General features: G+C 41.2%; 1 protein-coding gene across 18 annotated transcripts in view; it reads right to left on the reverse strand.

Annotated features, from left to right (window-relative positions):
• Nucleotides 1-3212: 3212 nt before the first annotated feature.
• Nucleotides 3213-26107, reverse strand: part of NCOR2 (nuclear receptor corepressor 2) — a 712221-nt gene continuing 689326 nt past the window's right edge. For 13 of the 18 annotated variants that reach the window (XM_073627809.1, XM_073627730.1, XM_073627722.1 and 10 more), the window contains 6 exons: nucleotides 24683-24832; nucleotides 21822-21967; nucleotides 21041-21094; nucleotides 19397-19624; nucleotides 15716-15892; nucleotides 3213-5169 (listed from right to left, as the gene is read on the reverse strand). In XM_073627809.1, the coding sequence (XP_073483910.1) occupies nucleotides 4994-5169; nucleotides 15716-15892; nucleotides 19397-19624; nucleotides 21041-21094; nucleotides 21822-21967; nucleotides 24683-24832 (931 nt within the window). In that variant the 3' untranslated portion in view covers nucleotides 3213-4993. The remainder of the gene's footprint in view (nucleotides 5170-15715; nucleotides 15893-19396; nucleotides 19625-21040; nucleotides 21095-21821; nucleotides 21968-24682; nucleotides 24833-26107) is intronic. The other 5 variants (XM_073627775.1, XM_073627834.1, XM_073627756.1 and 2 more) reach the window with 4 other exon arrangements.

A 26107-nucleotide genomic window follows, 5' to 3' on the forward strand; every position in this document is an offset into this window, starting at 1 on the left:
AAAATTGATCAAAAATTGTATACAAGCCAAAGGCAAGGGTTTTCATTACGACTTTCTAGACAAAGTCATCCTAACAACCAATGATTTCATCAGCTGATAAGGAGGATGTCAGTCGCCTCCACAGCATCCTTGTTTGACCCTCCCCTGCCTCTCTCCCTCAGCACTGGGTCATATTAGCTGACTGATGGAGAGAAATTGAGGGAGAAAAGAAATATTGGAATTCTAGTCAGTACCAGTGTGCAAAAGTGTATTAGCTTTGGAATAATAAATCACCTCTAATGCTGGGTGTCCTACATGTGGATGTTGCTGCATCAAGTAAAACTATTAGAATCGTTTTTTTCATCTTAGAATGGGGTGCCTTGAGACTGTCCATAGTTTTAAAGAGTGCCTCGACTGAAAAAGTTTGAGAAACACTGTCCTAAATTCAGCTCTTCATTTCCAAACAATGCTTCAGAACATCAAGCCCTCTCTAAAGCCTTCTTCACAATGAAGGGTAGCCCTCACTCCCAAGAGTGGGGGAATGTATGTTACAGTTTTTATCTCTTTGGTTTCCAGACATTCCAGACCTGTGGGATAAATTAGTGGTTTCAAAAGGGTACAAGATAAAGTTTAAAATTCTACTGCCTCACAGCTTTCTTCTTTGCAAAAGGCCCTGAACCACCTCTTGTCCCAGGGAGTTGTTGTACCAGTACCGCCACATGACAGGCTCCAAGGATTCCACTCAATGCTGTTCACAGTTTCAAAACACAACTGAGTTATTGGTCCTATCCTGGGCTTAAAATCCCTCAATAAATTCCTTTAGATTCCACAATTTCGTATGGAATATGAAAGGTCAGTAACTGCCTTTCTGAGAAAAGGTGAACACATGGCATGGCTATCCAACATGCTCAGCTACATGTTCTAATATACCCACCTCAATCTGTGAGATTTCTATCCTTTGCACAAGCATTTCCAGTTTATGGTACTGCTTTTTGACTTGGCCACTGCTCCCAGGGTGTCACAAAGATCTACACCTAAACTAGACCTAAACCCCTTGCATGGCCTTTTTAGGACTCTGCACGACCTTCTCCTAAAGGATTCATCTCCCTTACAACTCTCAGCAAACGTCCAAAGACAATTCAGCTGCTTCGGGTCTTTGGCTGGGTGATCAACTTCAACAAATCTGCTCTCTAGCTTTTCCTGTGCCTAGAATACTTGGCTCTGATCCTGGATACATCCAAGGCAAAAGGTCTTTATTTTAGTAAAGAAAGTTCTTTTTCTGAGAGGTCATACTTAACAATTCCACTTAAAGGGTAAGTTCACCTTTACAGAAAAATCTGTAAAAGGTGAACTTACACATGGCCCCCTCCTCACCCCCCCGTCCTGCTGACCTGGAGAGCGGCGATATCCCGCTATGAGCCCTGGCATAGCCGCATCACTGGTCCGAGGCTTAGAAATCCCCTGCAGCTTAATCTCCAAAACTTACCCCATCAGGAGGTACATTTAGGAGCATTCTAATTGGTCGGCGCTGACCAATCAGAACCCACGTAGCCCATCCTGTCAGCGGGGGAGAAGAGGAGAGAAAGCCAAGGGGATTTCTAAGTCCTGGACTGGTGACGCAGCTATACCAGGGATCATAGCGGGATATCGTTGTGCTCCGGGGGGGGGGGGGGGGGTGAGGAGGGGGTCCTGTGTGAGTTCACCTTACAGATTTTTCTGTAAAAGTGAACTTACACTTTAAGAACTCCCAACTGAATATTCTGTCAGCATGGGAAAAGTGGGCTCTTTCCCTGGGATAATCCAATGCTCCGTTCAATACAGAAAAGAATGTCCTTGTCCTGCTGGATCACCACTCCAACTGACAGTGGGAGTATCTTTTCCTCACTGCAACTGGAAAATTCTTATAACAGATGCATGGCTCTCAGGCTGGGGAGGAGTTTTTCAGTCCTTGAAGGTTCATGTAATGTGGTCAAAAGAATACAAATTCCTCATCACTATCTTGAAAGCTCAGAGCCGTCAACTTGTCCCTCCAGCACTAATGCAGTCAGGCACACAGTGGCATATATCAACCATTAAGGGGACATGAGAAGCTCTGAAGCACACAAACTATATGCTCTCATGGAAAGAAATTCACTGCCAATCAATTTGTGGTCCACATCCCAGGCAGGCGGATTATCTCAGCTGCTACTACTTGGACTAAGGGGAATGGTTTCTTCATCCAGGTGTGTTTAATCTGATATGGCAAAAATGTGAGACTCTGGATGTGGACATTCAAGCCTCCAGATACAACAAATTACCTCTTTTGTAGCCAGAACTAGGGATTCAAATGGTTAAAGTGTGTGACCAGTGGTATGATGTAACACCTGGTCATCTACCCAATACTGTGCTCTGAGTGGCTGAATTTTAGTGCCAAGTTTGAAAATGTTCACACTGAAGTGAGTACTTTCCAAAGCTTTTTTACATAGTAACATTTGGAGATACAGGGTGACCCTGTCTTAACTGTCCATGATGCTGAACTGTAAATAAAGTTCAGGCTTGGTCCGTCATGGTGAGCATACCCCTGAAGGGGTCTTCATGAACTGCATTTCATAGTGATAGACCATGGCTCTGAACTTCTATAGCACCCTGCGGCTAACTTAATGTGTTGTACCAAGTGCAAAGGTGAGAGCCCCAGACAGTATCCACTGCCGAAGCAACATTATAGGCCTTCTTACAGTGCGAGGTCTGGATACGACTCCCAAGGTTTTATCGAGGTTGGGTTGATCCAGATACACTGCCTCTATGTAGGCATTAAAATAGATTGAGGGTTAATTGAAGAATATTAAGATAAAATAATAGAATCCCATCACCTACAGACATTAGCAAAAAATGGAGGGCTCACAGAGTGGGTAGGGTTGTAGGGGAGGCGTCCCAAGGGGTTGAGTCCCCAAAAGCTTTGCCAGTGTCAAATCACCTGAAGGTACAAGCCTATAATCATGGTGTATGAAACAGTGCCTGTGTCCTGTAACGATTAAGGCAATACCATTGTAATGCTTTTAGCATGTAATGTATCCTGATAGATATTTAAGTCCACGAAATGGTCACCTACATAATTTGTCAAGCATATCTTAATATTTTTTCACACGCCCCTTCATATTTTATATACAGTACATATGGGTTTGTAAATGTAACTTTTTTTTCAACTTTGAAGAGACTACACAAAAATGAAAATATATTAACATCACACACAAGTAGTAAATATCAGCCCCCACAGCACATATAAGGGGTAATGTTTTAATTTATTTTTCTTTTTTTCCACAATATATATTTACTATATCATTCCCTGTATAAAAAAAGAAACAACAATGTATTATACATGACGTATTTTGCTTTACAGAAAATAAAACACCCAAAACTAAGGTCTGGAAATTCAGTTTCAAGTGATGTACCAGCTTCCTACTGCATAAATACAAAGATTGCAGCAAGTGCTAAACAGTTTAATGTTAAACCTAGAAGCAATGTTGTAAGTGTAGATGTGTAATTATGACCCAAGGTCAACAAAGCAAGTATATATACATACATACAAGCCCAAATAAAATGGGGTGAATGGCTGCAGTCATTCTAAATGATAGGGCCACACGCCATTGTAAGATCTGTGCTCATTGCGGCATGGTGGAAAGCACATTTTATTGTTTTTAAAGACAATACTTTGCTGTGCAAACTTTCTAGAACAATATAACATTTTGCGTAAAGACTACTAGGGTAACTGTATAAAACTGGAAGAAAGGAAAATGGGTGTATTGCTGATACCAGCCAATTAGATGCTTGCCTTCATTTTTAAACCTGCAGTATAAAAATGATAGCAATACTCTGACTGGCAAGGACCAATGCCTCCATTTTCCAGTACCTACAGCTTTATAATATAGCCCACTTGATGTTGCCACACAAGCCTCACCTCTTCAAGGTGGGTGAAAAGACTTAGACTTCTGTTTTTCTTCTCCTTTTACAACCAAAGGGATTAACCATACTATTTTTGACACATGCTAAACAGCATACCCTGTTTACTCACAGATAATGGATACATCACTGGATGCTCTACCAGGCTGAGCAACTGCATTGGAGGCGGCCAATCCCCTAAGCTAACTTTGCAGGCCTGACACTCAGTAACACAATCACAATATATCTTACTTACTGAAAGGCAAAAAAAAGTTTTAAACTTTAATGTTCTTATCATTTACTCTTAGTTTGCTCAAGGCAGCATAAAAAATAAGCCATGAAGGGAAAGGTCAGCATCATTAGGAAGAAGTGACACCAAACAACCCACATGTAGGATTATGGGTTGGTGCCACAGTATATACAGTGAAGTTACATCTGCAAATTTGCAACCATGGAAAAAAACATGCAGTGATTGCACAAAAGTCTGTTTCTTTATTTCACTAATACTCCTTCAGCAGAACATTCCATAGGTTGGGAAAAGGGGGTGGCAGGTTAAGTGCTATCAGCACATAACCTGATGCATCAGGGAGAAAGATATGGCAAGGGAGCCTTTGGTAGGATCCTAACCAATCTGGTAACAGTTCTGCTATGGCCATGCATGCAGCTGCTCTGCACTGCTAGGTCGGTGTGCAATAAACTGGAATGTGTATATATTTTAAGTGCATATGAACACACGTACATACATATACAATGTACACAGACATACGTCATCACGCTTACAAGTTAGCTTTGATAACAAACCAATGCAATGTAGCAAAGCACCAGGTGGAAATATCCCCTGAGTAAAGAGCTGAATAATCCAATCTTCTGCAAGGTCCGGGACTTTCTACTCCTTCATGAGCAGCGGCATGCCACAAACTGAACAAAACCCATGGACCCTCAACTGAAGATTATGGAGTCTTTTTTAAGGCTTTTCATACTATGGACGTTTCTTTCCAGTCACAGGATTTCACTAGGTGCTTCCAAGCATTCAGATTGGCTGTGGGGATTGTGTCATTTTCAGACTTTCCATATTGATATGTTTACCACAAAGACACTTTTACTCGCTGTCAGAGAGCGTTTCATACTGGGAGCAAAGCAGTGGTTTCGGCTCTTCATCCCGAGCTCTCTGCGGGGTTAATGAGTTGCTCTGTGGAATGGTGGTTGAAGATGGTGGAGCCACAAGGCTGTTAGGGAGCCTGATTGTTAATGGGTTGAATGGAAATGGCGTTGACCCTGCAGTAGAAAGTAAAGTCAGTATCAGATTATATTGCTTCTCTGGAATTTATGAGTTTATTTACAGGACTAAAATCAAATAAAATACTTACATGGGAAATCAACATTTGTCAAGTTTATAAAACACATCCAGGTACTAATCGGATTTACCTATTTTATTGTAATGCTGTTTATATATGAATATACTAAAAGGTATTTAGGCTATGGCAGATCCCATCATCCATGTTTAATAATGATGGCATTAAAAAGTGTGTTTTATTTATGTGGAACTCAACTATATCAATTACAATTCTGTATAATGGGAAAAAATGTAAAATAATTGGATTTTTCCTACAGCTTACCTGTAAAATCCTTTTCTTGGAGTTCATCACGGGACACAGAACAGCCATAGTAATTACTATGTGGGTTACACGCCACCTATAGGTGAATGGACACTGGCAGATCAAACGGGAAGTCCTCCCCCTCCTACACAGGAAGTACCTCATTTTTGAAGCAAAGCAATGAATGTCCCAAAAAAGATGGGAGGGACCTCTGTGTCCCGTGATGTACTCCAAGAAAAGGATTTTACAAGTAAGCTGTAGCAAAAATCCAATTTTCTTTATAGTACATCACGGGACACAGAGCAGCCATAGTAATCACTATGTGGAATGTCCTAAAACAGAGCCCTTGAGGGGAGGCAGACAATCACAGAAACTACCACCTGAGGAGGACTTATTCTGCTGTCCGTAACATACTGTGGCCAAAGCAGTATCCTCCGTGGCTTTGATATCCATCTGGCAAAATCCTGTGAATGTATGAACCAAAGAACATGTAGTGGCCTTAAAATCCTGAGCCACTGACACCCGATGGGCCAAGATTTCCCCACACACCTGGTAGCGAGCACTTCCAAAAAGGGGTGGGAACCTTGCCCTGTCAAGCCATAGGCTTGAATAATTACCTGGCGGATCCAACAAAAATAGTTAACTTGGATGACTCCTGTCCTTCCTGGACAAACTGGGATTCCTGACCTGTGCCGACAATCCAAGTTATTCTGACACCTAAACTACCTCCAGAGTATGCAGCGATCTTACTCCTGCCAACTGAGGATTCGAAAAGAAGGCAAGACATTGTCCTGATTCAAGTGAAAACTAGAAACCACTTTAGGCAATAAAGATGGATGAGGACGTAACATCACCTTATGATGCAGGACCAAGAAAGGCCACTTGCATGAAAGTCGCCAGCTCTGCCACTCTTGGTAAAGTGAAAGCAACTAAAGAAGCCATCTTCCATGATAAAGGACTAACAGAGTCTCCCAATTGGTTCATGAAGTATGTATGAATTATGAACCAAGGAGTGAGAAACAACAGCTTTCGGAGAAAAATGGATAGGGACGAAATCTGACCCTTAGCCCAGGTTCAAACTGAGCTGCGGGAATGAAGTTGTGCGAGTTCAGCTGAACTCGCACAATTTCACTCCTGCATGTCAGTCCTGATTTCGGCCGCGAATTCAAAGACATCTGTGCAGGTTTCTGCACAGATGTCAATGTAAAGTGCAACCCGAAATCGCAAAAAGTAGTACAGAAACTACTTTTTGCGATCAGGACGGTGCCATTGCCGGCAACTGCCGCCGATTTTACATGCAATTTGACATGTCAAATCGCATGTCAAATCGTACCAATGTGAACCAGGGCTTAATGGTACTTAAGGCCAACCTCCCTTCCCGATTGGAGAAAGGAAAGAAACTCCCACTCACACATATCTGGAGGTGCCAATTCCTGGCTTCACCCCAGGCATAAAAGATTTCTAAGTTCTATAATTGAAGTTCCCTGAAGACGGCTTCAAGGGGCTCAACAGTGCGGAGATACAGGACTCAAGACCATTAGGTCCCGCTGGACTGGGAGTGTCCAAGGAGCAACCCCCACAAGACTCGCCATGTCAGTGTACCAAGCCCTCCTGGGCCAATTCTGCTTAAACTATTATCAGAGTTATCACTTTCCGGATTCTTCGCAAAAGATGCGGCAGTAATCGAAACAGAGGGAAAGCATCACTTAGGGAGAACTGGTCCTTAAGGTGTTACCAGTGCATCTACCACTATTGCCAGTGGGGACTCTCATCCCAGACACAACCTGCCCAAACATGTAGAACTTGGAATCTAGTAGATCCACTTGCAGAGTTCCCCAACATTGGCCAATTGCCATAAAACGTCTCAGGATGCAGAAAATGCATGGTCCCAGCACTAGTTGCTGATGACTGGAAAACCTCCCTGCCACTATTCTATACCTGGAATATGTACTGGCGGTAGAGACAGCACTTGTTGTGCTGTCCCAGACAGAATGTGGTTCATCCTTCTGAGCCGCTCCAATACTTGACCCGATACCTGCGTCCTCAGCGTAGCTGGGGGGCTGGGCAGCCTCACAGATTATTGGTGCGGCCAGGTACAAAACGCACTGACCTCCCTGTATACCTTTTAATAAAGCAGCTGACAGCCGCTTCTCCTCCTCTCCCTGCTGCGGCTTTCAGCCGCTTTATTAAAAGGTAGAGGAAGAGGAAGATTGGTGCTTGTAACTGCCCGCACCGACTGTCCAGACTCACCCCTGTGTCACCTTGCGGCTCCCCCCAGAGTCTGCTTCGGTCCCCCTCCTCGCTCCTCCGGTCCCCCCCCCCTGTCCTGGATCTGTCAAGATGAAGAGTGGAGGAAGGAGCCGGTAAATATGTAATTTACCAGCTCCTTCCTTTTCTGAATGCACAGAGTCAGTGACCACTCTGTCCATTCATAACTGAAACATCGGAATCTGTGTTTGGACAGGAGCCTCTGTCTCCTGTCCATTCATCTTCAGTGCATGCTGAGGCTACAGAAAAAGGGACTGGGGAATCTGTGTCCTCAGTCCCTTTCCCTGTCTCAAAAGAGAGATGTCAGGGGTCTGTTTAGACCCCTGATATCTCACCAAAGCCCCCCAACAGGGCTGATAAAAAATAAAGAATTGTAATAAAAAATAAAAATAAAACACAGACACCGTCCATTACCTAAAAAATAAAATAAATTGTAAAAAATAAAATAAAAATACTGACAGTCCATGCCTCATCAGTGCCACAGTCACATGACATTAAAAAAAAGTTGTACTCGGTCTTAAAAAAGTGGTATCGGTGCAACCCTAGTTGCGGTATACTGAGCTTTGTGAACCCTTGGAAGCTGTGGCCAGCCAGAAGGACAGTCACAAAAAAACAAAACAAAAAAAAAAAGACCTACTGCATTTGCAGAAATGTTCGATGTGCCTGGAAAAAAACAGCACATGAAGAGGAGCATTATTGATGACTTAAGACCCCGAAAACTACCTCTTGCAGAGAGGTCATTACTGAATAGACCGAGCCTATCTGAAACAGAAGGATGCCCAGCAGCTTGAGATCTTTAGACCTCATGTCCCCATTTAGTTTTTTAACCGCTATCATTCGAGTGTTTCACAATAAATAATGAGCCCACAACTTCTGCTCCAAGAGCCAAAGCAAGGCAAAAGACTGTCTGTGGCAGAACCAGTCAACAAAAAGGTGTACTTAACCTACCAAGTTTTCTGGCCTGAGACACTCTCAAAACCCAGCAGCCTCAGATGCCTCCCTCACTTAGGAAGGGAAAGCTTATAGCACCTGGTATTCCCGGGCAGTTTCCCATCTAAGGACTAATCAGGCTTGATCCGAGATCAGGCGTGTTTAGGGTGATGCGGCCTTAGTCCATTGCAGTTCTGCTAAACTCTCCTAATGACCTCCTAATGTGTCAAGAAACACTGCAATGCCAAAACATCACAGTGGCTCGGATACACCAGACACCACTGGTCCAACAGGAGACTGAACATCGCCAGATCAATGGACCTGAGGGCGGTGTAACTGCCTCACAGGGCCACCTCTCCCTTCTGGAGTCATTTAGCTGGTCTAACAGGCAAATAATGGAGCGCCCATATTGGCCAAAAACGAATACGTAGTTCCCCAAGGATACAGGCCTAAAACAACGTTAGTCTACTGCTACACAACCCTGAAGGTATGCAAGTATGTAGGTACCCAGGTATGCCTTTATGTAGTGACCTAGGTATGAAAACATGTGGGTACACAAGTATTCTTGCCGTTCATGTATTATGTATGCAGTTTAATACAAATAAGCACATACTTATACAGTTTAATGCAAAATAAACATGCATTTATAGAATATGCGTTAATGCAAACATGTGCTTATATTAGTTAGAAAACATGTACTTATGCAGAACATGAGTTTATGCAAACATGCAACATGTGTCTATATAACATGCATCTTATGCAAACATGTGTCTTATGCACATATGTGCAAACATGTGTCTTATGCACACATGTGTCTTAAGCACACATGTGCAAACATGCACAAACATGCATGTCACGCAAATGTATCTTTATGCAAACATGGATCAACATGTATCTTTATGCAAACATGTATAAACATGTATCTTTATGCAAACATGTATAAACATGCATCTTTATGCAAGCATGTATAAACATGTATTTTAAGCAAACCTGGGTTTAATCAAACATGCCCCTGCTCAACTGCACCTGGTCCCATACAAGTTTTGCAGGATTAGCCAAGCACATAGGCATTCAATGCAGCCTCTGTTGCTTTACAACAGCCTTAAAATAAGTTCCTGCAGACCGAATGCACGCTATTCTGTAGAAAACTCCTTAACTCTTTAAAAGTGCAGTGATACTCATACAGGGGTGTATCAACGGACAGTTGTTTTTTTTTTAGGTCATTGAGACACTTTGCTAATTCCAAAAAAATACTCACAGTTTGGGTGTAATATTTCCGCCTCTGTCTGTTTTCGTACTGAAGAATAACTTTAAAAATGTGATGCTGGCTGTTTCCATCTTGCTTGTGGGCATGTGAAGCCCACAAGCATTGATTTCCTGGATGCGGTGAATGCTGTTCATTCACAGCTTGTTCACGCGCATGATCATTGTTCCCGCACTGAATCTTGGGAAGCCTGACACTAAGCTCCCAGGAGACAGTGCGGCGCCGGGGAAAGGCAATAAACACGCCTACTTCCATGAGAGGAGAGACAGGAAGTGCCACAATAAAGTACAATATAAAGGTAATTACAGCAATAAAAATGTTTTTTCGTGCGGCATTTCAACATCTATGCAATTAACTGAAGGGGGTAAGATTAAGTTACAAAATTTGAGTGGAACCCCGCTTTAAGTAGTAAGTATACCTTTATGCAGTATATAACCATGATTTGTCTGGTCATATAGCTCTCCCATAGAAAGTTCACACTTCATTACGTAGCCATGAGCTGAAGCTACTTTCAGAGGCTTTGCACATCCTTCAGTTCACATAGTCCACCAGAAAAAAAAATGGCTGCCCTTCTACTTCCTGTCTATACAGGAGTAGGCCATACAGAGCGAACCACCGCCCTCTAGTGGCTGGAGGAACACTGCAGCCCAATACGCCTGAGAAGTACACAGAGCATGAACAGCACACTGCCCCCAGTGGCTACCGGGAGAACAATCAGATCTCTTTTTTTCTTCTTTTTAAGAGAAACTACAAAATGCAGACCTACCAATCCTGCTGCAGGACTCTGAACATAACAGGAGTCCAACCTTCAACCATCACGGCGGGCTTCATCATAGAAGACCTTCAGGGACTGGGCCCCCCTTAATCTGGGGTCCACTCCCCTGGACCTGTATAGCACCCTGCAGGAAAACACCTTAGTCAGAACAAACACTGCACAGGGCTCCATTACGCAGGGTCCAGAGCCATAAGGCTACATTACAGGCAAACCTTGAGGAATCTTTTATCCTATCCAATGAGGCTTGGGTACCATCCATTTTGGCTGACAGCATTTTCAAATGGATCCAATTGAAGTCCTTAATTCGCAGTAGAACCGTTCCGCACCTCCAATTATGCTCCACGAGCACGTGTATCACATCAGTGACCACCATCTTACAAACACTGGCAAAAAAACTGAGGTACTTCCTGTGTAGGAGGAGTTATATATAGGGGAGGACTTCCTGTTTGATCTGCCAGTGTCCATTCACCTATAGGTGGCGTATAACAGACATAGTAATTACTATGGCTGCTCTGTGTCCCGTGATGCGATGTATAAAGAAAAATATTTTTAAATACACACATCTTCTGCACCCTGATGTACACCGAGAACCCCCTGCATATGTTAAAGAGACAAAGCCACTTTGCCTATTTACGGTAAAGTGACAGTAGCTGTGAAAAGCCCCACCCATTGATAATAACCTCTCCAGTGAACTGGAACCCTGTTCTGCAGAGAACATCATGAATCATGAACTAGGTTACAAATAAGGCCGCACTCACATCTTACTGTACCGAGAATGCAGGTAGAAGCGCAAGTCTCTGCTTGCAATTCTGGAAACACATAAAAAACGTGGCAAAACGCACATTGCGCATGCAGTGCCATTATTTCTTAATAGCACCCCAAACACAGGTAGCTGTACCAAGATTTGTGGCTCAGAAAACGTGCTTGGCTCAGTGCCAAAAAAAGGGTACATGAGCTACTTTAGCGCATTTGTCACGTGTAGAGCAGCCCATTCAAGTGAATGGGCTGATCTCTGCGGTCACGTGGCAGTGCGACAAATGTGATGCGTCGCTCATGTGTGAATGCAGCCTAAGGGTGTGTATAAGGTGTGGTCACACAATTTAAAGGAGCAATATTATATTTTATCATCCAATTCTCTGCTATTTTAGATACTAATATATCTACATTTTTGGATTTGGTAGGGAAACCACATACACTACATTTTACACTGTTTAAACAGCTAAACGTGACCTTTTAAGGTTATAATGGGTACCCTATCTAGAACAATGCCACAATACTTCTATGATGTTCATAGACATGCTAGCAGAAGTCCCCGGCATGTAGGCATGATCCATTGTTCTCTGGTTTTGCATGCTTTGATTATAGAGTAGTAGCAGAAGAGGCTCCCTGTAGATGCCTCCAGCACCACTTTAGGAGATGAAAAACAATGATTAAACAAGGTTCTGTAACCGACCTTATCACTATTTTCCCAAATAAACAGTTGTGTCTTTAACATTAGGGTCCATGCACACTAGCCTTAAAAAAATGGCAGTTCTTTTGGCAGAAAAAAAGCTCACAGAGAGCATTTTTATACAGATGTTTAGGAGCGTGTAGCATTTTTTTTTTTTTCGGCCAGAAAACTCTAAATGCGGAGCTTAAAATATGCCTCTAAATGTCTTAATGTGCATGGACACTTAAGATAACAATGAGCTGCTTCTACAGGGAAAATGCAAAAGGTCTGGAGAAGCAGCATTTTTTAAAATCTAAATTTAAAGTGGTAAAGCCGCGCACTAAACTGATAAATGCGTGAATAAATTAATATATTACAATATAGATAAACCTGTGAAAAACTTATGTGAAAAATTCTTCGATTATACAGAACTAATAAAAGTCCAACAACAAAAAAGGAAATAAAAAAACACCCAGTGCTACAATTTTTCTCACTTTTGTGAGTGTCACTTTTCTTTTTCATATATTATTTTATCAGTATTACGCTATGTTGTTTTTTATTTTTTTGGGTACATTTTGCTATAAATCCATGTCAATCTCATGAGTGAAAATTGTTTAATCTACTGTGATTGGATCCTTAAAGGCACAGGCTGGGTTTAAGCCACCCACTCCATTTGGCTTACTATCTGGTAAGCATGTCATTCAACAGTTGGGACTTTTTATGTCTACATTAAGTGTTACCAATTGGACAGTCAAATAGTTTTTGATTTCCTTTTTTGTTGTTGGACTTTTTTTAGTTCTGTATTATCAAAGAATTTTTCACATATGTTTTTCACAGGTTTATCTATATTGTAATATATTAATTTATTCACGCATTTATCAGTTTAGTGCGCGGCTTTACCACTTTATGTTTGTTTTTGGTGTACCCCACTAAATAGCCGCTGCCTCACTTTTATTGGTTTCTAGCGCAGTTTTCTTTTTTCTTTTAGCATTTTTTTAAGCCCAGTATACATAGAGACTTACGGATTCTGCCACTAGGACTAAAATTCTATGCACACTAGCTTAAAAAAAAAAAAAAAAAAACGCTGCTCCTAAAGGCATTTAGCCTTTTTGTTCTATGCCTCTAGAAGCAACTGTTATCCTATGTGTTTGTAGTCTAGAGGCATTTAAGCTCAGTGTTTAGGAGTAGGAAAAAAAAAAAAAACAAAACAAAAAAAAAAAACTTATCTGGTTTGCATTTTTGAGAGCATTTTTTCTGCAAAAAAAAAAAAAAAAAAAAACACTGAATGCTCCTACAGACTCAAAAACGCTGCTAAGAACTGCTAAACACTGGTGTCGTGTTTTTTCTTAGTTTTTTTTCCACTCCAGTAAACATGGTTGTTAAGTGGGCAGCCACCGGTGTCCTTAATAACAGGTTGTTAAGGAGCGGGCGGCCACCGTGTCCTTAACAACCAATGTCATCATTCTTTTGTTTACATTCATCTGTCAGCTGGGAATCTCACTGACAGCTGATGAGTCATAGGTTGTTAAGGAACGTGGCAGCCGCCTGCCCCTTAACTTGCTATTCACTGCAAAATTCCGGCACAAAAATGCTAAATATGAGTGTTTTTTAATCCAACATTTTTCTGTTTTTATAAGCTCCTAGTGTGCATGGAGCCTTAATGTAGCAGAAAGGTATATACCCTATTGCTCAGATCTGTCACCTTTCAGAGTTCTGCACTGCAATTCTGACAAGTCACACACTAGGGTTGATTTACTAAAACTGGAGAGTGCAAAATTTGGTGCTCTCTGCGCAGAAACCAATCAGCTTCCATTTTTTTTGTCAAGCTTAATTGAACAAGTTGACGTTAGAAGCTGATTGGCTACCAGCTACACTAGATTTCGCACTCTCCAGTTTTAGTAAATCAACTGCACTTTGTCCACTCAGCTGCGTTCATGCCCCAAGCAGAAACGTTCTTTGTTCACCAATGCCTAAATCCTCATTACGTACATTATTCCCTTACTAGTGTTTAAATCACAAGATCATGTTGCCCTGCCTGCTCTCTCCCACAGGGCCGCTGATAAGGCAGTACACAACTGGTCCTGATGTACTGGGCCCAGACCACATCAGCTAAACAGGGGGGCTCAGGGAAACTTTATTGTTTATTTCTTCCTAAATTAATACATTGATTTTGCTAGACCACACCCCCACTCCTACTTGTTTACCAGAGCTTAAATTACATTTCCCTGGCCCCCCATCAGTTCAAAAGAGGGGCCCAGGACGTGGGAGCTTTTTTCCCCATTTTTGGGGCACAGGGGGGGTAAAGTCAGTGTCGCCGTTTCGCTGCACCCCAGGGGTGGAGTAGGGTGTAAGGTGGGTTAGGGGGCCCTGTCAGGAAGACTGTATAGGGCCCCATGATCTCTAATAGCAACCTTGCGCTCCCATATCAACGCTATCCTGATACTGCTGCAGTAGGCTCTCTCAAAGATCTACTGTTTTAAATGCAGCTCTTCTTCTGATACTGTTTGAATAGATTCTCTTTCATGTCTCCCTTCCCACTGTTTAAAGGCAGCTTTTCTACCACTGTTCTTAACTATTTGTTCTCCTCACCTCAATCCTAATCTGCAATAAAGTCCACTGCATTCAGCACTATACTCTCTCATATCCCCTGTGTTTTATGCTGTACCTTACTTAATTTGGACCCTCTGACAGCTGCATTTGTACTCCTACCTTTCTAACCAACCCAGGAAAATAGTTGACCAATTCCTACTCACCTATATTCTATTCCCTTTCCAAGTCTTTCTCCTCCAAACAATCCACAACTAGCTCTTCTCTCTATTTTTCACCCACTCCCCTTCATCTCCCCATCTGGTCCAGTAAACAGCGCCTCCTATATTTTTCCTTTCAGGTCTAAAATCAGCTCCCACTCTACCTTCCCTGCTGCTTTTCCACAATTACTTGTCAATCTTCCTCCATCTCTATGATCAGCATCCAGCAACCCCCTCCTCTGCATTTCCGGTTTAGCCCCAAAACAGCTGCTTTTCCGGCTTCTCTATCATTCCCCTGGTCCATGACTAGTTTTCATTCTTTCTCCTCGCTCTCTCCTTGTATTGTCTATGATCAGCTTTGATCCAATTATTAAGTGCCCATTCTGACCACCCACCTCTCACTCTGTTGGTAAAATAGGGGTGTATTATTGGGAGGCAGTTTCTACTCTCTTTCTCTCCATAACCAGTTCAAGAAAGCTAGAACACTTAATAAAATAGAACTGCTCAGTGCTCTGTGCAACCACAGACAAGTGCTGTTCTTTTTCATTTTTATATTTTTGGCACACTTAGTAAGTGTCCAGCTAAAATATTGTCTGACTGTGCAATAATGCATACCAAAAAAAAAGAAAAAAAAAGGGTTTTGCTAATATTACTCATTCATGAACAGGCATATTAGCTAGCTAGATGATTCAAAATCTAAGAATCAGATGGTTTGAACGGTCATCTGTTATTACTAGTAAGAGAATTCAGTTCAAAGCTAAGCATTAGCTAAAAATTTAAACAGAAACAGAATACAGGAATGGCGGTGCTCACCTGTTGAAGATGGCCTCTCCTCCCACACTCTGTTGGTTAAAGGAGTTTTCCTGTTACAGTCACCTTCTGAGTGCACTGAAGATGCAGAAGGAGGACGTTCTCCAGAGGACTGCCCTGGAGCAGGTGACTTTGTTTTCCGGCTGTTTGGCCTCGATATTTTGGGCTTTCCTCCACTACCTGAAATTTTTAAAAAACAGCCTCAAAGTACTGTTAAACTCCCCTAATCCCATGGAAATAAAGGATTCTGAACAAGTCTGCAAAAGCCATCATTTGTAAAGGCCATAGGAATAGTAACAGTAATACTGGACTCTCTATGGATTCTATTACAAGTTCATTTCCTCCTTGTTGCTCCTTCCTTGTCCTGGCTTACACACCCCTTGCATCACAAAATAAGCTAACAGCAAAGTCACAAATGAAAAGAAAATAACCAGTACAAGCCCATAAAAATGTAAGTATACCAATAAAAACTGGTAGGTCTTATGTTACTAAAATTCCGGCCTAAATACTATTTAATAGTAAGGGCCAATTTACACTATGTGCGGTGACAGATGTTTTACTGCAGTGTAAAACGTCCGTCACTGCAAAGACACACAGGAAACAGTTGTTTCCCATGTGTTCCATTTACACTGCAATGCAGCATAGTGCTGCTCTGCAATGTGCTACAATAAAAGGCAGACATGCTGCATTTTATCGCAGCTCACCGGCCCGAATCGCTCTGCAATGTCAGGCAGCGTGACTTTGCAGTGAATGCAGTGTATAAAGCTTGTTCAAATAAAAAAGCTGCTCTGCAATTTGACTGAGGATGGTGTGAATTGGCCCTAAGCAACAGAATCTGCTTTTCTTGGTATGGCACTAAATCAGCACATGCCCGAGAACACCCTAGAGTTGCATATTCGGAGTAGGATTTCGAAAGCAGGAAAAAATATGTGCATGTGTTCACATTTAGCCTATGCATGCAGACATCTCCAAGCACATGCTTTTCCTGAGAAAACCAAATGTGATAGGACAATTTATTCATATATTGCTAAACACCTCTACGCCTGACATGTCTCAGCATGTGAGGGGTCCCTGAACTATGAAGTCAATTCAGTAAGCTGTATGTTATTTGATCTCACAATACTGCAAGTTTTTCATTAATACATTAAAATAGAAGTATGGCCAAAGCTTTTTTGGCCATACTTCTCTTGTGGGCCACAGGGGTGCACTTACTTTTGCACTCATGTGACCCAGAATCAGTTGACAGTGGGCTAAAGCCCGGTGTTGGCTGAGGTCTCAGAGCTGGTTCAGGCTCTGGAAGGAACCCAACAATAATGTCGGGATCCACTCAGATGTCTAACTGGCAGCTGGGGCAATGCTGAGGGCCTGAGCCAGCTGTTCCCAGCCCCTTCCTCAGCCCGGCATTCCAGTGAGTGCTGGAGGGTCAGAGTGGAGTGACTGACAGTTACCGCTCTCTGCTCAGAGCAGACCGAGAACTGAGCGATCATGTGATTGCTCAGTTCTCGGCCTTGGAGCCGAGACAGGACAGTTGCATCAGACTAATGCTGCAGCCATATATGTATTTTTTTTAAATTTCCCACACTTCTCCTTTAAATTTACACAGATATCGCATAGGTGTATATTGCTTTTTATAGTTGTTTAACATTAAATTGCATGTCTTTTTTTGGTTTTGTGCAAGCAACCTTATTTTTATCTCAGAAAGTCTTTTTCTCTTTACCACTAATTGGAGATGCTCACTATCTAAATTATTACCCTGCATCTAGTATATTTGCTATGTCAGCCACTAATTTGCTGTCCTAATCTTGGTAACCATAGCTATGGGCAAGGATTCTGTCACTGCCCATAACACCATGGCTCAGGGTGTGCAATGCCCTTTCTGTTTAGGTCACCAGTACTGCGCTCAGAGTTTCCCTTAATTTCTGTTGTGACAGTTTAGAATTCTGGATTTTCACTTTCAGTGACAATGAAAATTGAAAATTACAGTGACAATGAGGGCGAATCTCCCTAATGGGCGCAGAGATAGCATTTAAAAGCTGAAAACCCCTTACTACTGTATCCAAAAGTAAAAAAATATATAGCTTGGGCTTTAAGCGTACTTTAATTTGCCATGCAAATGTTTTTAATGCTAAAAGTGTACTATACTGAAGTGTCTTTACTCTGCTGGTGCCTTGACTTCTGATTTAATGTCATCCAGAAGCTTTACATATTTAAGTGGATAAGTGGAAAAACATATGTAATAATCTAATGTAACAACTTTTAAATACAAAAAAACAAAAATAAATATTATATCTTCCTTGCAAAAATTTAAATGATTCTTGATTTTTCACATATGTAAATACCATACCTGTATGCTATTTAAGTTCCCACAGACATCTGGACGAAAAACTCCAATACTTAGCTCTGCCCCGCCCTTTCACTAGCACAGCTGGAGTGTCCTAGCTGCAGTTTTTTACTGGGGCCCCTTAACTACATATGCTATTTTCTTTTAAAGAACAAAGAAAGTAATAGTGCAAGCACCTAAAAGCAACAGAGAGGTAGGAAACCAGCACCTAGAAATGGCAATATACATACTAATAAACCACTTGGTTAGATAAATCAAATATAGTGTGCAAGTCCATATAATGTCTGCTGGAGCCAGGGGATGGCCTAGTAGCAGACTGAGAGAACCAATAAGCTCTAATTCACTCTCACACACACTTGCATAAGGAGCCAAAGGATGCAAACCAACAGCCTTTGTAGAACAGGCAAGGAAACGGACTCCAATTACCATGCCTCTTTCTCAAGCTAACAACTTTGAGGCTTAACAAAGAGGTGGAGCCTCGAAACATGTCACCATGGAGTTAGACTGATTCTCTGTGTAATTCAAAAGTTGTATAGTTTCGTTCTGTGGAGTGGTTGGTGTTTGTCCGCTCCATCCCAGTGTACTTGCTGCAGTGGGGCTTCCCTCCAGTGGTGTTTCTTTGAGCGGCCCTGTTCCCTCCTTTCTCCCCCTTGACTGGACACAAGAATGGAAGCTGGATTGTGTTCATCCGTTCAGTACTTCCTCCCCAAGCACACACATCCACTTACATGTAAAATCTGCTATTATGGTTGTCAAAAAAGTATACTGGTAACTGAAAACCCTGTTTCCTTGGCTATTCTACAGAGGCTGCAGGGTTGCATTCTTCGGCTCCTTATACAGCTGTGTGTCAGATTGGAGTGAATTTGTGTTTATTTGTTCTCTTGGTCTGCTATTAGTCCATCCACCAGCTCCAGGAGACATTATATAGACAAGTACACTATATTTGATTTAGGTTGTCTTATCGCCATTTAGAAGCTTAATGTTAGAACTTAGAAGGGAATATACCACACTGTATGTTGTTACTCCTGTGAGCTCAAAGAGTTAATACAGGGTATAATAAAACAATAGGTCAGGAGAATTGACAGTAGTCAATAAATGCAACTAACACTCAGGCTCTGAAATATAAACCCCATTCCATTATTTGCTCTTGCCCCATAATAAAAAGCAAACAGTGGAATACAAAAAGTACCAGAGAAAATAAGGCAGGCAATGCTTTATAGTTTGTACTGTTACGAGAGACTGGCAAGTCTGGATAGAGAAAGAACACCAAGGAGGCAGAAGAATGAGAAAGTTAAGAGACATCAGGAAAGCCCAAAAGTAAGAAATGAAAAGCAGCAGCAGACCTGGCAAAGACCGCATGTCGTCATTCCGTCCATCAGCAGCTGTTATGGAGATAGCAGAGGGCAGGCTTGCGTTGGCATTCAAAGGGTTAAAAGCATTGGTATTGAGTGCTGAGCGGTCTTCCCACTGCTCATCATATTTACCCATTAGGGCCTTCCTAATTATGGCCTCCAACCCAATGTTGCTGCCGGAGCTCTCCTGCACAGACTGCGGCCTGCAACTGATTGGTCCTAGAGGAAAAACAAGACAAATTCAAAAGATACTGTTATTTAAAGCGTTCCTGTCACAGGACTTGGAAATCAGTGCCCTACATATAAAACTCTCTCATTGCACAGTCGGTATTGTTTATTTTTATGTAAAACTTTTCAGTTTATGCGAAAACCACTACATTACTGATGCTTGGTGCGCAATTAATTAAAATGTACTCACTTCTAGTAAGACATGTGCGGCAATGCAGCATGATAAAACTATTTCCATGGAAGATGCCAATAAGGTTAGGGTACTGATAAGTTGCCTGTTAGATTATATGAGCCCTTTAAGATGTCTTAATTTCTGATAAATGCGTTTGACATTAATTTACTAGTAATGGATTTGGGGCTCTGATCAATTTAAAGTGCTTTTTTTCTTGAAAACTATAAGCACTGTTTACCAACACTAGGACAGCCTGGGTGCTGTAAATTGGCATGCAAAAATACAACGAATATATATATAGATATATCTATATATCTATATATATATAGATCTATAGATATAGATCTATAGATATAGATCTATATCTATCTATATATATATCTATATATATATATATATATATATATATATATATATATACATATACACACACGCGCTAGCAACTTCTGTGGCAAATAAGGGAACAAGCAGCTAACCTAATGTTTGAGCATGACAAACATAAATCAAGTGCACTAAATAACGGTAGTTTTGCACCCTAAAACGTAACACATTATTAGATAAAAAGTGACAAGTTCAAGCATAAGTAATCATCATAGAGCGTGTACTCAAACGTAAGTGCATTACTATGTTCCCACGCATTAATATAATTAGTGAAAAAAGAGCCAATAACACAATATAAAGTTCAGTGTGATATCGATTAACACTACTCCTTAAAATGTAGTGCTCCACTTGTGAAATTTTCCACTATTCCACCATGCAAAGAACACTTGCTAGCAGCTTAACAGAACACCATGACTTTCTAAGCATGAGTGGTCATGGTAAGCATGTGTAGAAACTGAAGCTTCTGACAAAACGCGTAGGTAAGTAGTGGTGTTAATCACGTTCACACTGGCATTTATATTCTGTTAATGGAACTTTTTTCACTAATTATATTATTGAGTGGAAGCATAGTTACGCACTTCTGTTTGAGTACATGCTCTATGATGATTACTTATGCATGAATTTGTTTGTTGTCACTTATCTATTAATGTGTTACATTTTAGGGTAATCACTGGGAGAGCACAATGGCTCGGCGGGAGGGATTCCCGTGGTTGCAGGAAAGAAATTTGCTCCGTCTATGGCTGGCTTAACAGTTGAATTGGACAAAAATGCCAGTATCAGATCTAAACATTTCAGAAAAAATGATTGGTACGTAATTGCAGCTAGCAAATATTTACAAAAATAAAAAATACTACCTGATCCCGTAATTGCTGGCATGTTAAATATTTCTGTTCCCGGTTGCCCAATGTCTGAAAAATCAATTAAGAAAACACAAATCTAAATTATAGTAAAATACAAAACCTTTGTATCCTTTGTAAAACATCAAGTTAGATCAAGCATTGGGGTTCAGTAAATAAAACAGCAATTATCCAGACTGGAGAAAAAAAATAAAAAATAAAAATGATGCCGTCTGTTTATCCAAGAAACTTTGTCCAAGAAACCTTTTTCCATCTCTTAACTACAGGAAATTTCGTTATCAGTGAATCCAGTTTTGAACTTGTTTTGTTTAATCACTTTAACTTCATCTGAACGATTTTTTTCGCTCCCTGCCAGAAAACAGTCCCACAGGAATTGAGCCTAGCAAGCATATCAGATGAACCATTAGTCCCATAGATCAAACAGCAGAGCTCTGCCTTTCAACATCAGATTTGCTGGTGCTGTAGAGCACTTCACAGTGCTGAAAGAGATGATGTGGTGGTAATATGTTGTCCCACAGTGGATGACAAAGCATTGCCTGTCAGTTCAGTTACTAGGTAAACTGAATACCTTTTAGCAGTGAAAATACACCTTAAAAATACAGAACTTTCTCTGTGACATGCTGTGCCCTGACAAGCTAGAAGGTAAAACCTCGAAAGACAGTAGATTTGTAAAAGAGCAAACTCTTCTGATCTTGTCCCAAGCAAATTTTCAAACCACTCCCTCCCCAAAAAAATCTAAACTTCTTCCATGTGAAAAAACAAATGTGGAAACTCTTACTATACTCTGGCTCATTCCTGTTGGCTGTACTAAGCTTTTTAATGATTTCTTGTTTCTTGGATTTAACCATAGCAGAGGTGCTCTCAGTCAGCTTACTGAAGAACGCCGGGGGTTGTGCGCTGTTCCCTGGGGATTTCGAACCCATTCTGTGGAGAAAGAGAAGATTATAGACCTTTATAAAACCTAATGACAAGTCTCTAGCAGTTACAGCTTACTTGAATAAGCAGTCTACCTTAAAACGGATATTTCAATTTTGGGTAGAATCACTTGCAAATTTCCCATTTAAAAAAAAAATAAAAAATGTGAAAACGTTGCCAGCTCTAGCCCCTTTCCACAGCCATAATGAGGAAGTATTCCTTATTTATTTTACTATATGGAAATTGTAGGCATAGGATTGAGAAAATTGAGTACTGTCCGTGATACTTTTTTTTATTTGTACTAACATACAATTTTTCAGGACAAGCTTTCGGGGTATGCCCCCTCTTCAAGGTCCAAGCAGTACTGATTCACAAAAGTTGTAGCAGAATGTTAAAATATAAAAAAATAAAATAAAAAAAATAAAATAAAATATGGCTACAATCACCTCAGGCATAGGATTGAAATTCCAAGGGGGGGGGTGAAGAGCCAATAACTGGTGTCAGATTCTTGCCAGATTCTCCTTTAAAGGCACAATATATTTTGTTTTAATAAAACCCATGGCCCTTTTAAAGGTCAAAGTAATTTGAACTGGAATAGGATTGGAAATTAAATAATTAAAAAAACCATAATGACTGCATTCAGTATGTGAAAAAAAAAAATTAGTGGAGATACTTTGGCACAATATATTAATCAACTAAACTCTGGGAATTCATTATGACACTGTGTACCTAAGGAAGCACACATTAAGAGCAGAAAATGGGTCATGGGTCCTTTGTGGATGGTTTTCATTTACAGAAATGGGAAAGGCCCAACACTTCTTTGATGTAGCAGTGCTTTGTGGGACTACAAATCCCAGCAATCCAAACACTGGCACTATCTAATAAGCAGTTATCAAACAGGTGTGAACTGAAATGTCTCATGTTTGCATATGTAAGTATACAGGGTATACTAGGCTGAAATTTGCTTATTATTTTTATCTTTTATTTTTATATTTATTTAAGAATAACTGGAAATTAGATAAGCATTTACTATGTTTGGAGGATTCATACAGCCACTATATTCTTGAGCTTGCTAGGTCCTAGTTTGAAGATCTCACTCTCCCCAATTTAATCAAGTGGGGATATCTCATCTAAGGCATTGCCAAAAGATAAGAAATTGTGGGGTGGTTTAGACCAATGGTCGCAAAGCCAGTGGTCCGTGGATCACCGATGGTCCATGAGAAAATTTGATACCCCTGGTGGTCCCCAGGGGCATCAACATTGTAGCGGATGTATACCACCCAATGTTGTTTCCAGTGTTCACAATGCGTGCTGACAGTTGATACCCGGATGCCTCGTCTGTAGTTCCAGCTCCTATGAACTCTGGGGGAGGCGCCAGGAGTAGTGCAGGGAGCGGGAGGTGAAGGAGGGGACTTTCAAAGGCAGCGCTGATCACAGACTGTGGGAGAGAGCACAGAGCTCAAGCACATGGCTGGCTAAGGAGGTGAAATCCAATGATAAGTCTAAGGCAGTAGTGTTATGCAGAGTACGGTGGTGGGGGGGGGGGGGGGGAGGGGGTTTTAGAGAGAGCCATAGCACTGTGTGTATAAGGCAGCAGTGTGATCCAGGGGAAGGGAGGCAGAAGGCTGCAGAATTGTGTGTAGAAGGCATGTAAAACTCATGTTCGGGATTCAAAACTGAGTGGTCCTTTAGGTCCGAAAGGTTGGCGACCAATAGTTTGGACTACCCTGTGCACCCATAACTGAAATATCAGTTTTTGGCAGGACTGAACCTTTAAAAGTAATCTGAATATTGACAAGATTAGATATACAGGCACAATCCAATTGCAGTTCAGTATCTGTACCAGCCAGCACACAAGAACATGATCGCTTGTGCTGGCTTATCAGGGGGAAAACAATAGTAATGGGACAAAGTCCTCTAACCTTTCCATTTACTATTCCTCCTGATAAGATTCGGTCAGTGATTGTAATACGATCATAGACATTAGACTGTCACCCAACCAGGTGAGAATAAAACACTGTCATCCTGTCATCTAATGTCTACAAGCATTTTACTCATCTCATTGTTACTTCAGTGAATAGTAAAAAAAATTGATTACTATTTTTTGGCCCATTTCTAGGCTTTTAGAAATTAGGAGAGTGTACAGAAATGTCCACCATGACTGAATTGCAATTGTAAAAAAAGCAGACCACAGAAAATGGTAAGATGGGGTTAAAAATAGAGAGAGAGATCCATCCTAATTCTACCCATTGTTCTGTCAAACTATCATTCATTTCTGTATTAACGTTCTATACCTACAATACCCTCAGCATGCACTGAAAATGGACAGGTCAGTATGCAGACATAGCTAATGCAGTTTGAATTCTAATCATAGGAAAGTCACATAATATAGAAATTTTGCTTTTAGGAACTCGTGGAATAAAAAAAAGTTTAATTAATTTGAAATAAAGAATTATATTTATTTGTTTGAGGCAAGGCAACATTGTTGAATTATATCAGTTTAATGTTTTTTTTCACTAAAAGCAAGTCATCTATTTGACTACATGAGATGATGTACAACATTAGACCCACCCACATCTCCCATATTAGTAGTTGCTGCCTAACAGTGTGCAGTTAGCAGAAAATATATTTTAGAAAATAGCAACTGGAAAAGCATTTGGAGGGCAGCGTGTGCCTCGATACTGATGGAAAAAAAAAGGCTGGCATGCTTTAAGATTGCGTTACCTTGGTTCTGTTTGCTCTCCCTCTCTATATAAAGTTGGATATGTAGAACTTCTAGTATACTCTGGCTGTCCCATGCCCTCTGGTGGAGAAATGGGGTCGATACCATCTTCTGATCCACTCAGCGCAGAAACTTTGTTTTGATCTGGTGATCTAAGGATCAACGAAGCTCAAGTTCATCTACTGTGCAAAGGAGTTTTAAAGAGCTTTTCCACTTACAAATAGAAAGTGGAAAACCTGTTGGTATGTTCCCTCCTCACTTGGATTCTCCTGATCACCTGTTTGAACAGTGCCCTGAACAATGTTAACAATAGGGCTCATGAGTCTCTTTTAAAGTGGAGCAATTTCAAGAAGTGGTAGCCTTGAACCAATTTAAACAGCCGATTAGCAGCAAAATCCCACCCTGACAGCAGGAGGATGCACCTCAGATTTTCTACTTCATATTTAAAAGTTTTAAACATTCAAACTACACTTAAAGTGGTAGTATACTCTGCATTTTGATTTTAACCTACAGGTGAGCTTATAATAAAGCTTACAGTGGGTATAGACAAGAACCAACCCCTTTAAAATAAACACATGTTGCTTTTCAGCCGGAAATGAAAACAGACAGTTTTTGTTTTATCCAGCTGTGTTTATAACATCCAAGTGAAAGATAGATCACCATGTCAGAAAAAATAAAATAAAAAACAATCACCGAGTTGGAAAAAAGGATCACCCCCTTCTAAAAATGACTTGTAAACTCATTGGGTGTAGCGAATTACCTTCTCAATGCCACACAAAGCCATTTGACTTTCAACTGATCAGCAGAGCATGAAAAGCTTTCCAGGAGCATTTCAGTCCCTGGTAGAGCAACTGAAGCTAACAATCGGGAAGGAAAAAGGGAAGAGCCACCAAGTGCAGTATCACAAATAGAATTTAATACAAATGGTTAAAAACATTCACAGGATTGGAATGAATAGATCGCTTGTCACAACAATGCGGATGTCCTCCATAGATGGTCTGTCCTGCAGGTGTTGTCGGGATCTGGTCTACGGTGGATGAAAAGAGGGGGAATGGACCCTCTGTGGTAGACAGGGAGTGCACACTGACCCGCGCTGGACACTCCCGCGGATGTGACATCACCAGGAAAGAAAAGGGGAGGACTTGACTGGGATAACAGACAGATGACAGGCTACATGCTCGGAGCTTACTGCTCCTTAAGAGGCCTTTGAAGGAGCAGTGAGCTCCGAGCGTGTATCTGGTCATCTGTTTGTTATCCCAGTCAAGTCTAGTCTCCTCTCTTCCTTCCTGGTGATGTCACGTCTGCCGTGTCCAGCGCGGGTCGGCGTGCACTCCCTGTCTCCTGTGAATGTTTTTAACCATTTGTATTAAATTCTGTTTGTTATTTTGCACTTAGTGGCGCTTCCCGTTTTCCTTCCTTCTTGTATC

Source organism: Aquarana catesbeiana, linkage group LG01 (assembly GCF_042186555.1).
Source record: "Aquarana catesbeiana isolate 2022-GZ linkage group LG01, ASM4218655v1, whole genome shotgun sequence".
Lineage (NCBI taxonomy): Eukaryota > Metazoa > Chordata > Amphibia > Anura > Ranidae > Aquarana > Aquarana catesbeiana.